Raw genomic sequence first — 13,646 nt, 5'->3', positions numbered from 1 at the left:
ACAATTGATGCTCCATTGATTAATCTTATTAAGCACTAATATTGAATTTAATCATATTAGACTCCTGTTTTTGAATTTAATTGTATTAATCTTGTCTATTGAATTTTGTCATTTTATTCCATAAAAGTAAAATAACTTAATAATTGTATTAAGCTCACTAACTTAACTCTTTTATTTTCTTAAGACCCCAACAAACTAAGCTCTTTTGAATTTGTTGTTCCATCATTTCCTTATTTCAGGAAAAGAGAGTCATTTTATTCCAAAAGAAGTTTCATCCATTTGCTCGACACAAGGCACAGTAGCATTTTTATTCTCTCCAATGAGGTGCGTGAATGAATTCATACACCGCGCCCAAACCAAATCCTCCAGCGGGTGAAAGCCAAAAGGTCCCTCCAATTCTGCGCAGTCCAAACCCAAACTGAGCCGCAAGCGGGAAACCACGTGCTGTCCGAAACACAAACGGTCCGAAAACCATCCTTCACTGACAACCTGGTCCCACCGAACGGTCCAAAAACCGGTCCCACCCGGAGAGCACGCGGGCCGCGGGCGCAACCAGCGCCGCACACTTCGCCCCCTTCACGCCTTCACCCAACGCCCCCAATCACTGACAACCAGGCCCAAAGAGAGAACACGGCCCCCGCGCCCTTCACTGCCAAGCGGGCCCCACTGTTGTCCCCGCGGCACTGAGAAAAATCCGAGCAGGGGCAAATGATATGAGCGGCTCGCCGCGCGGCGCAAGCCCCCCCTCTTCCTCGGGAACATTTCAAATCCCCGCCGCCTCTTCCGCTCCCCTGCTCGGCGCTCCCCGAAAAAATTCGCACATCCCAGATTCCACGGGCGCGCGCGCTCCGATTCGCGCCCCCCGTCTTCTTCCCTTCCCTGCCCGATCGCTCATAGCCTTAGCGCAGCCACCCCGCGGCTAGGGCTGGGACTGGGACTCGAGGCCTAGGGTTTGGAGGGTTTGGTTGGAAGTTTCGGAACACGATGGCGGGGGAGCGGGGGGAGAGCAGCGGCGAGCGGCAGGGGACGGTGGAGCGGCGGATGCTGCGGTCGCGGTACCACGCCGTAAAGAACCTCATCAGCGGTAGGCGGCATCGCGCTCTCTCTTGTCTAGTCCGCCCGGGTTTGGTCCCGTTTCAGGTCTGGGGTGTGGTTTTGACCTTTGCGGGGGGTCTTGTATGTGCGCAGATGAGCGGGATGAGATGGCGAGGGCGGATTCGGACAGGTTCACGGCCATCATCCAGCAGGTGGATTGCTTGCACGAGCTCGGTAAGGATCGTCTCTCTGTTGCTTGTGAACGACTGCTTTTTTTTCCATTTCAGAAAGCAAGTGTGTTGAACTTTGAAGAGGCGTGAGACGATTTTTTTTTTTTTTTTTGCTTGGACTTGCTGCATGGTTTTCGATTTTGGAACGTTTTTGTCATTTGAGTGGTGTGCTAAGATTACTGGTTACTGTAAAATTGCTTTCTTGGGGGTGCTTGAAGCAGGTTTTAAGTACACAATGGCTCCAAAATTGAAAGGAAATGCTTTCTTTGAACTTTTTTCTAATCGAGAGTAAGTTCAGTTACAGATAGCTTGCAAGTTGTGTGCTTGTATTCCTTGTTCAATACTGTCCCACTCAATCTGAATGCTTTGATAAAGTAGCTTACTTGGGACCAAGATTGGTCAGCTTAGATCAAGTATAATAAGAGGTTGTAAGCTAGTTAAATGCTGAGGTGGAGGAGAGAGAGGAGAAGCGGGCTGTAAGCTTACACCCGGCTTAGACACAAAAACCAAGAAACTCTGTGAGAGAGACAAGTGGGCCATGTAGTAATAGTGAAGAGCTAACTACTATATGGGTGGGCTAAGAGAAGGCTACAAAGAACCTTACAGACGGCAGGTTGGTTGTATTATTAGCCTTGCTCTTACAGATAGTTTCACTCTATACCTTCAAAACCATGTTCCCCAATCACGAATTGCTATTGATATTCACACTGGATTTGAAATGTTTGGATATTCTGAACTCATTAGTTTGTTACCTTGATGGAGGTATTGCATTATTCCTATTCATATCTCAGTCTACTATATGACATTTTGTTTCAAATTCTTAATTGAATGTCAGGATATAGTAATAACAGAGAACTGTTGACTAGACTCTATAAGTGTGCTTATACAGTTTGACGTCTCACTTATATGTGTAATCTAGCATAAATATATTTTACATCAACATATCTTATTGTTTTAGATAGATTCTAAAAGACAAGTAACATGGACACACATATGTATAGTATATGGACCATGCAGTTTGTATTAGTTGTTCTTCCATGCTAATTGGCGCATCTTGATGTATTTTCCTGCTCAACACTTTGGTTTATTCCTTGCATGATTGCATTTTGTGGCAAAAATGGGTGTATCATTTTATTGTAACACAGCATATTAGGGACCACTGTTGTATGCTAACGTGGCTATTGATTGTGGGAGCAAATGCTGTATTTTGCTATGCTTTGCTTGTTGACTATGCAAAAACTAATCCATATAAGAACACAAAATAAGAGTGTCCTTCCACATTGCAGTGCAGAGGCCTAGGGAGCAAATAGCGGATGCAGAAGCTCTTCTTGGCATTGCAAGCACTTTGGTAACTTCGGTGAGGTCCCAGTCAAGTGAAGGAATCACCCCTTCTGATTTCATAACAGCTTTACTCAAGAAGTTTGGGCAGCAAGGGACCCCTGATGATGAGTCTGTCTCGTTGCGATGGGGTGATCTCGGGCATTCTGTTTCACATATCTTCAGGCCTATGCCTGGATGCTGTACCATGTAATGAAGCCCCTCTCTTTAAACCAACACTTAACATTGCATGCATGGACACCCCTGCTCACCCCCTCTGCTACCAAATGAGTTAAACTGTGCATGGTGTTAATATTTTCAGGCTTGGTCCTATGGATACTGAAGTAAAGCAACGGAAAGTTGCGGCTGTTGGTAGAAAACGGACTGCACGGCCAACAGAAAATACTTGTCCTGAAGAGGTAGCCACATGCTTATCATGATGTAAATCATACATTCATACAGTATAAGTTAAGTGAAATAATGATTTCCTTTAGGTCTTCCTTTTGCCTTTGATTTCAATGCATTGCACTCATGATTGGTGTTCTGCTTTGTAATTCTTTAAAGGTAGTACCATTCATATTTTCAGTTCTTCCTTCATATGCATTTGAATTTCCTATAACATTGTTATTATCTTTAAGTCACTACACTTGCTGTTCACAGCTAACTTCCAACCATATGACATTTTTCAAAATGCAGCTTGCTGATTCTTCAGAGGAAGTAAAGTCAGACACTGACAGGAATGTCTTAGTTATTTTTGATGTCCTGAGGCGAAAGAAGAGTACAAAGCTTGAAAACCTTGTTTTGAATAGGCTTTCATTTGCCCAAACGGTTGAAAATATTTTTGCACTGTCTTTCTTAGTGAAAGATGGTAGGGTGGAAATAAATATAGATAACAATGGGCATCATATAGTACGTAAGTACTTTATTCACAATTGCTTTTGAGCTTAAGTTATATTATGCATTTATGCTGTGACTGTTTCTAACACAATATTGTTGATCTTGAACAGGTCCAAGGAATGCACCTGCTGCTAGTGCCATAGCCTCAGGAGAAGCCTCCTACAGTCATTTTGTTTTTAGATTTGATTTCAAAGACTGGAAGGTATAGTTTCTGATTATTAAATTTGTATTTATCAGCAAAGCTTTATATACTTAATCTGGATATTCCTTATTCAGCCTCATGCGTGGAGTTGGTCTGTGAGTAAAGTTGTAGGGAATGCAACTGAAAACAGAGCTTAACATATTCAACTGCTCTCCCATTTGAGTACCAATGATTTAGAGTTGTTATTAAGAGGCTAGCTATGGTACTAGGAAAACGTCATAGCCATCTGTTCTGCTTACCATGTGTTAACCATTTAAGCATGCTTCCATTGCAAGAGGAATTGAAGGAACTATAAAAGCGAATAGGATTGCAATTCCTATGTACATGATGTGGGAATATGTTATTTATTCTTATTTGTATGTATTAACTTCACATAATCTGATTTTTCCTCTATTTATCCAACCACAGCTTATGAAAGAAGCTGTCACGGAAGGGGAAGAGTTGTTGCCACACAGGACTTCCCAGAGCGCTCTTTGCAATGAAGAGAATGATCAACCAAATACGGAGGCACGTGCACAAGTAACGCCTATCAGGAAACTCTCCCGGAACAGAGGCATGATCGTGCAGGATCATGTAGTTGAGGAAACTCCTGAGGAGAACCAAACATCTAAGCACAGGCGCCTTTTCAGAGATCAAGATTGACCTAGCAATTGCTTGGCACGAGTAGGGCAGGCAGCCTGCCAGTATGTAAAAAATTGCCTTAGCTTGAGTAACTTATCTTACACTAGGTCTGTGGGACAGTTGTGCATGCAGTCTTAGGCTCTTAGCACCGCTCGTGCTTCTCTGAAAGTAGGGAATGTAACTAATTCCCATTGTTTGAACTTCGGGTCACATCTCAGCTACACAGTGGTCTTTTGTAGGGCTGAATAACTCGCAGCATGGCTCGTTGTGGCTCGGTCAGCTTGTTAAGAAATCATCAGTTAAAAGTTCAGTTGGCTTGGCTTGGCTCGTCAACAGCTTGAGCTGGTTGTTTAGCTTGTGAGGTAGTGCAACAGCATATGGCTAGAATTCTACATAGAATTGACATTGTACATCGGTTCTTCTATACTTAGACAAGCTAACATCAATTCAATTGAGGAGTTCCATGTACACAACACGCGTCACTATTTTGATCCAGAGCTTTCACAAACAATGTCAGTATAATTACTGCATAGTACTCCTGTGTTGCAAAATCTAGCCAGCTGCTTGGCCAATTTTCAAAACCCCACACATCACACATGGCTACAGCCTATAGCTGATACATCCTATATAAGCAAAATCTAGTCTAGAGAGGTTTTGGAATCTTCGGTACATACATTTCTATCATTCTATGGATATGGAGGCAGCCTGAGGCTGATTTGTGAATCCTTGATCTGCTGCGGATCCTCAACCATGGTCCATGGCCAGCAAGCTTCCTAGGCGCCATCCTTACCGACGAGGACGGTAACATCTCTTCAGTGGCTTCAGCTTCAACTCCTCCGCAGCTAAATGTGAAACCCTACCAAAGGGCTCCGCGAGAAACGACATCACAATCGAAGCTGATACCACCCTACCGTGCCTTCTCCAGCCTATCGTGGCGTCTCCGGCTTTCGACGGCTCCTAGAGTGAAGCTGCAGTCTGGCTTCTTTTGCCAAATAGGGCCTATGTTTAACAATTGGAACAGACCATAACAAAACAGTCACAAGCTCTGGCACACAGATACTATGCAAACCAGCAGCATCAACACTTCTCTGGTTGAACAAGTCCTAGAACCATACTACCTAAACAGATCACAGCAGAACATTCAAGACGAAATTCGGAAGACAAATTCAGTAGTTGCCCTGAAGTCAGGAAATCAGTAGCACAGGCCTAAAGAAGTCGGCAAATCCATCATCAGAGACAAAGTTTAGAGTTACATTGACTAATGACTACGAGGTATGAAACAGGACATGGATCTCAGGCAGCAGCAGGCTTGCGCAGCTCATTGCCACCATGGGCAAAGTGACACTTGTCGCCAAACGAACACGATCCTTTCGCGAAGTTCTCACACATCTTGGTCTTGAAGTTGCTTCCTGTGCCTCCACCACGATGAGTTACGCCAGCTGGGTTCTTGGCCTGCCGAGGGGCATTGCCACTGATGCTGACAATCAGCTCACTGACCATAGCACTAGCATTCCTGATCTGATCAAAGGTGCCCTCAAGCTCAATGTTTTTCAAGCTAGTGTCTGATTCATGGTCCCGGATGGCCAGCTTTGCCCCGGTGACTCGAGATATCTGTTTTGTGTGAACTCCACCCCTCCCGATGATGCCACCTGCAAGGGATGCATCAACACTGATCTTGGCTGTGGCAGAAGCGCCGAAGCTAGCTGGGGTGGCCAAGCCCGGGTTGGCCATAGGTGGAGGTGCAAAATGACCAGTGGGTCTTGGTCCCATGGGGGGTGGCATATAGCTGTCCATCAACATAGGCTTGCCAAGCTCCCTTTCACCATGTGCAAAGTGGCATTTGTCACCCCATTTGCATCCCTCTGCAGTGTTGTACTTGTTGCACAAGCGAGTCTTCACGGTGGGTGTAGGGGGCCCATCCATTGTCGTTCTTCCAGGAGGTGCAATTGTTGTGCCACCCAAGTTGGTCATTTCTGAAACTGCCTGGTAGCCACCAGGGAAGTAATGGAGAAAATGGCAGCCCTCACCAAAGGGACAACCAGAGGTACTGCACGATGAGAATATTATCAGGATATAAGCAACTGAAGAAGCATATGAATAATGAATATAATGATGACAAATGATGACAACTAGCGACATTCTTAAATGTAAATCACTGAGCATAGTGATGTACTACTATGGACAGACATTAGACATTAGAATAATCTCAAGAAAAATCTAACATGACTTAACCACGAACATTTGCCATGCTGTGAAAATAATATTGGGTAGATACATTTCAGATGTTGGGCTTAAGGACATTGCTACCGTGTGCTCTAGAATCTAGATCCCAACGTTGAACTTTAGCAATACCTGATGGTTAAACAAGAAAAAATGTAAATACAATAAATATGGGCAGTGAACATTTATTGGAACAGCTACTGATGTAAGTAATAATTTCAAACTACAAGGTAGTAAAGTTATCCCTGCAGAACCAAATGTTAGGAAAACTTTGTAGGTGGAGAAGGATATAGGTGGCACAATTTCAAGATGGGTGTTCGATTGCAGTTCCCAAGTCATGTGCTCAAACTTCTTTTTCTCAATTTGAGCAAATGGCACTGCATCATGGCAACAGCTGATTGTTCATCTGAAAAGGGTTAAATATCCTTATTGTCTTATACTGCTGTTGCATCTTCCAAAGGTTCATGTGCATTCCAATTTTACTCCAGTTGATAGGGCTAGGATCCCTACCGGAGCCGCTACGCAGGTTGTACGGATGCGAGACGGCTGGACGTGGGCGAGGACAGCGCGAGGGCGCCGTGACTGCAACTGCTGCGCGCGAAAGAGAAGAGGCGGCTAGGGTTTCACCCGGCTAGGGTTTCTAATATGTTTCTGCTTAATTTCCCAAATAGAGTCTTACAAATATTTATATGTCTCTCTAATAGCGATAATTATAAAATAATCCTCTAGAAATACTATAATTGCGACAATTATATGGGCCATAGCCCCTTGATGGCCGGCTCCCCTCCTAGCCACTAGCGGGGCTGCGACGCCTGTAGGGGATGCCGGTCATAACATCTCTCCCCGCCTGCAGAAACAGCTCGTCCTCGAGCTGGAAATCGGGGTGCTCGGCGCGGAACTCCTCGAGTGACTCCCACGTTGCATCATCTTCTGGCAGACCGCGCCACTTGATCAAAATCTTCCAAACACCCCGGCACTGCTAAGCGCGCAGGGCGCGTTCCGGGCCTGGCAGGACCCGGCCATCCAAAGCCGGTGGCAGGACGCCGGCGGCAGTGGGGGGATCGCCGCGGTGCTGCTTCAGGAGGCCCACATGGAAAACATCGTGGATGCGGGCGCCATCGGGCAGCTGGAGGCGGTAGGCGACGCGTCCGATGCGCTCAAGCACGCGAAACGGTCCCGCCCAGCGCGGCCCCAACTTGCGCTTGGAGCGAGGGTCGAGGGACTGCTGCATGGTGCGGTGAAGGAGACGCAGCCAGACCCACGACCCCACCTCGAACTCCACATCCCTGTGGTTGGCGTCGTAGTAGCGTTTGGAGAGCTGCTGGGCTTGAAGGAGCCGCTGACGGACCTCAGCGAGCATCTCGTCCCGGCTGCGGAGTAGGGCGTCGGCGGCCTCGGTACGAGCCATCCCCGGCTTGTACGGCAGGATGGGCGGCGGGGGTCGGCCGTAGACGACCTCGAAAGGCGTGGCGCGGATGGCGGTATGGAAAGAAGTATTATAGCAATACTCCGCCCAAGACAGCCAATCCACCCATGCACGAGGCCGGTCACCTGTAACACAGCGCAAATACATGGCAATCACCTTGTTGACCACCTCCGACTGGCCGTCCGTCTGGGGGTGGAAGGCGGTGCTCATGCGGAGCTTGACGCCCGCCATCTGGAAAAGGTCCCGCCACACGTGGCCGGTGAACACGGGGTCCCAGTCGCTGACGATGGAGAGTGGAAACCCGTGGAGCCGTACAATGCCGTCGAAGAAGGCACGGGCGACCGACGCGGCCGTGTAGGGGTGCCCGAGCGCGATGAAGTGCGCATACTTAGAGAAACGGTCGACGACGGTGAGTATAACCGACTTGCCGACGACTTTGGGCAGCCCCTCGATGAAGTCGATCGAGATGTCCGCCCAAACTTGGGAGGGCACGTCGAGGGGCTGCAGCAGTCCCGCTGGCTGCAACGCCTCCGTCTTGTTGCGCTGGCACGTGGTGCAGGAACGCACCAAGTCTCACACCAGTGCCCTGTCCCGCGGAATGTACAACTCGGCACGGAGGCGGTGCAGCGTCTTCTGGGTCCCCTCATGGCCGGCGGCATGGGCCAGGAGGAGGACCTGGTGGCGGAGGTCCCCGTGATCCGGCACGAAGATGCGAGACCCGTGGAGGAGGCTGTTGTCCAGGCGCTACGGCTCCGCGAGCTCCCCGGCCTGGAGCTGCTGCAGCAGCCGCTGGCCATCCGGCGCCGCGGCCGTAGCGCGCCTGATGGCGTCGAGGAGGGCAAAAGAGGGCCCGGACACAGCCACCGCTGCCCCGAGCGCGTCCGGCGAAGGTATAGGCGCCACCGCCTCACTGTCGCGGCGTGACAGAGCGTCCGCCACGGTGTTGAGGCGGCCCGGGCGGTATTCCACCGTGAAGTCGAAGCCGAAAAGTTTGCTGATCCATTGGTGCTATGGGACGGTAGACAAACGCTGATCAAGCAAAAATTTGAGACTGTAATGGTCAGTGCGAACCAGGAAGGGGCGCCCCCACAAATACGGACGCTAGTGGCGCACAGCTTGCACCAAGCCGATGAGCTCGCGTTCGTAGGGGGCGAGCTTGAGGTGGCGAGCTGCAAATGGCCTGCTGAAGTAGGCGAGGGGTCCCGCGCCCTGGTGGAGGACGGCGCCGAACCCCGCGCCCGATGCATCGCAGTCGACCACGAAAGTCGCGTCGAAATCCGGCATCTGAAGCACGGGCCCCGTCGTCAAGGCGCGCTTGAGCGCCTCGAAAGCCGTCGTCGTCCCACACGAACGCGTCTCGCCGCAAGAGACGCGTGAGCGGGGCCGCGATGATGCCGAAGTCGCGGATGAACTTCCTGTAGTATCCCGCCAAGCCCAAGAAGCCGCGAAGGCCCCGGCCCGAGCGAGGTAGAGGCCACGCCGCCACCGCGGCGACCTTGTCGGCGTCCATGGCGACACCGCCCTCGGCGATGACATGGCCAAGATAGGCCACGGATGGCGCCCCAAACGAGCACTTGGAGCGCTTCAAGTGGAGATGTTGCGCCCGCAGGGCTCTGAGGACGATGTTGATGTGCTGCAGATGCTCGGCCCACGACGAGCTGTAGATGAGGATATCATCGAAGAAGACGAGCACAAACCTCCGGAGGTAGTCGCGAAGCACATCGTTCATCAGGGCCTGGAAAGTGGCCGGGGCATTAGAAAGCCCGAAAGGCATCACCAGAAACTCGAAGTGGCCGTGGTGAGTGCGGAACGCCATCTTGGCGATGTCGTTGGGGTGCATCCGGACCTGATGATACCCAGAGCGTAGGTCCAGCTTTGTGAAAAAGCGAGCTCCATGGAGCTCATCGAGGAGCTCATCGACCACCGGAATCGGGAACTTGTCCTTGGACGTCTTGGCGTTGAGGGCGCGGTAGTCAATGCAGAAGCGCCACGACTGGTCCGCCTTGCGCACCAGCAAGACGGGCGCCGAGAAAGGCGAAGTGCTCGGCCTGATGATCCCTTGGGTGAGCATGGCCACGCACTGCCGCTCCAGCTCGTCCTTCTGTAGCTGGGGGTAGCGGTAAGGGCGCACCGCCACCGGCGCGGTGCCCGGCAGCAAGTGGATGCGGTGGTCGTACGATCGCGCCGGCGGAAGGCCCGTGGGTTCGGTGAAGAAGACGGCGTGCTGCTGGAGTAGGACGTCCAGCAGCGGCTGCCGTGGGTCGGAGGCAGCCGCGGGCAGCAGCTGTGCCGAGGGGGCTGGAGAGGGTGCAGCCGCCCCGGCCACCCCCTGCCAGGTGACGCGGCGGCCGTCGCGCCAAAACGACAGGGTGAGGGCCTCGCAGTCCCATAGTATGGGGCCCAAGGTGCGGATGAAGTCGAAGCCGATGATGAAGTCAAATCCGCCCAAGTTGAGGCCGACACACGTGATGGCGAAGTCCTCGTCGTAGATGCGAATGGGCACGTTGCGCGCGATGCCCTCACAAGGCATGCGGTCGCCATTGGCCACCGTGATCCGCAGACGCTCCCCACCCGCAGGAACGAGCCCCAGGCAGCGCATGGTCTCCCCCGACACGAAGTTATGGGTGGAGCCCGTGTCGAGGAGGGCCAGGAAGCGTTCGCCCTTGATGACGACGGGCAGCAGCATGGAATTGGCGGCCCGAATACCTGCAACAGCCTGAAGGGAGACCACAAGGGCGATAGCGGCAGCCATCTCCGGGGCGGCCAACTCGTTGGAAGGGGTGTCCTCGGTCGTCTCCACGGGAGCCTCAACGATGTAGTCGTCGGCCTCCAGGTAGAAGAGGCGCTTGCACACGTGCCCGCGCACGTAGGGCTCGTCACAGTTGAAGCACAGCCCCTGGCGACGGCGCTCCTGCTGTTCGGCCGGAGAGAGCCGACGAAAAGTGGGCGCCGCCGGGGTCGGTGTAGGAGCGGCGGCCACAGGTGTAGGACCCGCGCTCGGCGTCCGCTGCTGCGGAGTCCAGGTCGACCGCTGGGGCGGCCGGGCGCCGTGAGGCTGCGGTGCAGGTGGAGGTACGCATTCCTCGAACGCCCGTGCCAAGTACATGGCGGACTGGAGGTCGGGCGGTGCGCGGAGCTGAACCTGCTTGCGGAGCTGGTCCGGCAGCCCGGCCACGTACAACTCCGCCTTTTGGCGAGCGGAGAGGTTGCGGGCATGGCACAGGACGGCATTGTAGCGCTCCGAGTAATCCTGCACGGAAGAACCAAAAGGAAGGCGGGCAAGCTCCGCCAACCGTGTGCCCAGAACAGGAGGCCCGAAGCGGAGCGAGCATAACTCGCGGAAGCGCTCCCAAGGGGGCATGCCCTCGTCCTGCTCCAGGGCGTAGTACCATGTCTGGGCAGCACCCCGAAGGTGGTAGGACACGAGCCATGTGCGCGCGGATGCTAGCGTCTGCTGGCCGCGGAAGAACTGTTCGCACTGGTTCAACCAATTCAGAGGGTCTGCCGAGCCGTCGTACGTAGGAAACTCCAATTTGTAGAATTTGGGCCCCGCCTTGGTGCCCGCGAGGGCAGCACCAAGGGCCGGGTCAAGCCCCCCCTGCTGCTGGCCGCCCGAGGAAGAGGGCGCCCCGAAGAACAGCGAGCCGTCCCCCCCCCCCCCCGAAGAGAGTGCCGCCGGCGGGGGGCAGGGTGGAAACCGCTGTCGCCGCGACCGTCGTGGAGGGTGATGGGGTGGGCGACGTGGCCATCGAGTAGAGCGGAGCCGACGCCGTCACGGGCGGCTGCAGCCAGTCAGGCAGCGGTGACGGCGAGGCCGGCCATTGCAACAGATGGAGCGGAACTCCGGCCCCCGTCGACGGCATGTCGTAGGGGTAGGATGTCGGTGGCGCAGTCGGGATCGGTGCCGTGGGCACCGGCGGCGGAGGCAGTGGTGGTGCGGGAAACGGCGGCGGCGGAGGCGCCTGGAGCAGGCCGGCCCACGCCTTCTGCATGGAGACCACCGCGTTGGCGATCAGATCAACCTTGGCCCCCAGCGATTCCAGCGTCAGGGGCTGGGCAGAGGCGGCGGACGCCTCCGACAACTCCGACGACGCAGCGGGCAGCGGCGAAGTGGTCACCGGGATGGAGGAACTCGGAGGAGCAGTCGTCATCGAACCAGGCAATACTGATACCAGGTTGATAGGGCTAGGATCCCTACCGGAGCCGCTACGCAGGTTGTACGGATGCGAGACGGCTGGACGTGGGCGAGGACGGCGCGAGGGCGCCGTGACTGCAACTGCTGCGCGCGAAAGAGAAGAGGCGGCTAGGGTTTCACCCGGCTAGGGTTTCTCCCGGCTCCCTGAGGAAGCCGGAAACAATAATATGTTTCTGCTTAATTTCCCAAATAGAGTCTTACAAATATTTATATGTCTCTCTAATAGCGATAATTATAAAATAACCCTCTAGAAATACTATAATTGCGACAATTATATGGGCCATAGCCCCTTGATGGCCGGCTCCCCTCCTAGCCACTAGCGGGGCTGCGACGCCTGTAGGGGATGCCGGTCATAACACCAGTATTCTTAAGCTGGATTAGGAGAACCTGTAGCACAATATTTCTTAACTATTCTGTTAGCAATAAAATATTCTTACAACAAAGGCAACTAAATTTTAATTGAAATAAGCAGCTATGTAGAATGAATGTTACCAGGTGAAGTTCATTTTAAGTTCGATTATAACCTGAAAAATTTGGTGCATGGCTTCGATTTGCTTCCTACACCACTTTGAAATGACTCCGATTCTGTTACATCAAATTAATTATGTGGGCCAGGTTAATATGTTGCTAATTTACTAATCCCGGTATACAAGAATGAACATTAATGAGGCCTTGGCTACATCAGCATAGTGCATTAATTAAAACACAGTGTGGACTTTGAGCTTGTATCTGTGGCCCAATTATCGACTGAACATTAATGAGGCCTTGGCTACATCAGCATAGTGCATTAATTAAAACACAGTGTGGACTTTGAGCTTGTATCTGTGGCCAAATTATCGACTGGGCAGCAGACACAGCAAGCCAACAACGATAATAAAAAAAACTCATAAACCCCTGTAATCGAAAGAGAAGACCCGCGCCCTATATGAATGATTTCAGGCTAAAATGCAACAAATAAGCCCCATGCCTAACCCGAACGATACAAGATTGGCAACATACGAAAAATTATTACGCGCCGAGTTCACTAAACTTGGGGGAACTAGGCGATTCTCGTTTCACCAATCAACAACCCCAGATCCAACCTGACCACCGCACCAGGCAGCTTCCCCCGAAATCCCCAAACCGTGACATAGCAAACAGCTCAAACCCCACTAACCCTCGAGGCGCCGAGGCGCAACACCCAACGAAAGTTGAGCCGCTAAACGAGGAAACACGTCCCGAGAGGAACGGGGTTAGCGACCAGAGCGAGTGCGGGCTCCGCTCCACTCACCTCGCGACCGCTTCCCGCCGGCGGAGGCCCCTTTGGCGCCGTCGGCCTTCCCCCTCTTGCGGCCTCCGTCCATGGATGCTTCCGCTCGCGCGTCTCCGTTGGCTCGGTTAGGGTTTGCGTTGCGAACCGCCGCGGCCAGGAGCGTGTGGCCTTGCCGTTGCGGAAGGAGAGCTGGCAGCGGTGGACGAGAAGCCAGAAGCGTGTGGTGGAGTGGAGAGGCAGCACTGAAGCGA

The 13,646-nt window shown here is 52.4% G+C and overlaps 2 protein-coding genes across 2 annotated transcripts; one reads left to right on the top strand and one right to left on the bottom strand.

The window, feature by feature from the left end:
• Positions 1–724: 724 nt before the first annotated feature.
• On the top strand, positions 725–4,775 carry LOC136466782 (non-structural maintenance of chromosomes element 4 homolog A-like). The gene is made up of 7 exons (XM_066465283.1): positions 725–1,084; positions 1,189–1,269; positions 2,552–2,792; positions 2,905–3,001; positions 3,279–3,495; positions 3,590–3,681; positions 4,090–4,775. Exons 1-7 carry the CDS (start codon positions 985–987, stop codon positions 4,321–4,323), a joined length of 1,062 nt encoding a protein of 353 aa, XP_066321380.1. The 5' UTR covers positions 725–984; the 3' UTR covers positions 4,324–4,775.
• A 561-nt stretch (positions 4,776–5,336) lies between these two features.
• Positions 5,337–13,608, bottom strand: LOC136466783 (zinc finger CCCH domain-containing protein 14-like). Its single transcript, XM_066465284.1, has 3 exons — positions 13,414–13,608; positions 12,668–12,728; positions 5,337–6,349 (listed from the first exon to the last, which is right to left on the bottom strand). Exons 1-3 carry the CDS (start codon positions 13,484–13,486, stop codon positions 5,596–5,598), a joined length of 888 nt encoding a protein of 295 aa, XP_066321381.1. The 5' UTR covers positions 13,487–13,608; the 3' UTR covers positions 5,337–5,595.
• Between the last annotated feature and the right edge of the window lie 38 nt (positions 13,609–13,646).

This window comes from Miscanthus floridulus, chromosome 7, assembly GCF_019320115.1.
Source record: "Miscanthus floridulus cultivar M001 chromosome 7, ASM1932011v1, whole genome shotgun sequence".
NCBI classification, from domain to species: Eukaryota; Viridiplantae; Streptophyta; class Magnoliopsida; order Poales; family Poaceae; genus Miscanthus; species Miscanthus floridulus.
This window is presented reverse-complemented; position numbering and strand designations above follow the sequence as displayed.

Bases quoted from the DNA above. Each gene is read 5' to 3' on its own strand.
- LOC136466783 (XM_066465284.1), bottom strand. From the start codon at position 13,486: ATGGACGGAGGCCGCAAGAGGGGGAAGGCCGACGGCGCCAAAGGGGCC. The intron at 12,729-13,413 runs GTGAGTGGAGCG...TTGATGTAACAG, and splicing joins CGGCGGGAAGCGGTCGCGAG to AATCGGAGTCATTTCAAAGT. The intron at 6,350-12,667 runs GTTATAATCGAA...CTCATCGTGCAG, and splicing joins CCATGCACCAAATTTTTCAG to TACCTCTGGTTGTCCCTTTG.
- LOC136466782 (XM_066465283.1), top strand. From the start codon at position 985: ATGGCGGGGGAGCGGGGGGAGAGCAGCGGCGAGCGGCAGGGGACGGTG. The intron at 1,085-1,188 runs GTAGGCGGCATC...GTATGTGCGCAG, and splicing joins CGTAAAGAACCTCATCAGCG to ATGAGCGGGATGAGATGGCG. The intron at 1,270-2,551 runs GTAAGGATCGTC...TCCACATTGCAG, and splicing joins GGATTGCTTGCACGAGCTCG to TGCAGAGGCCTAGGGAGCAA.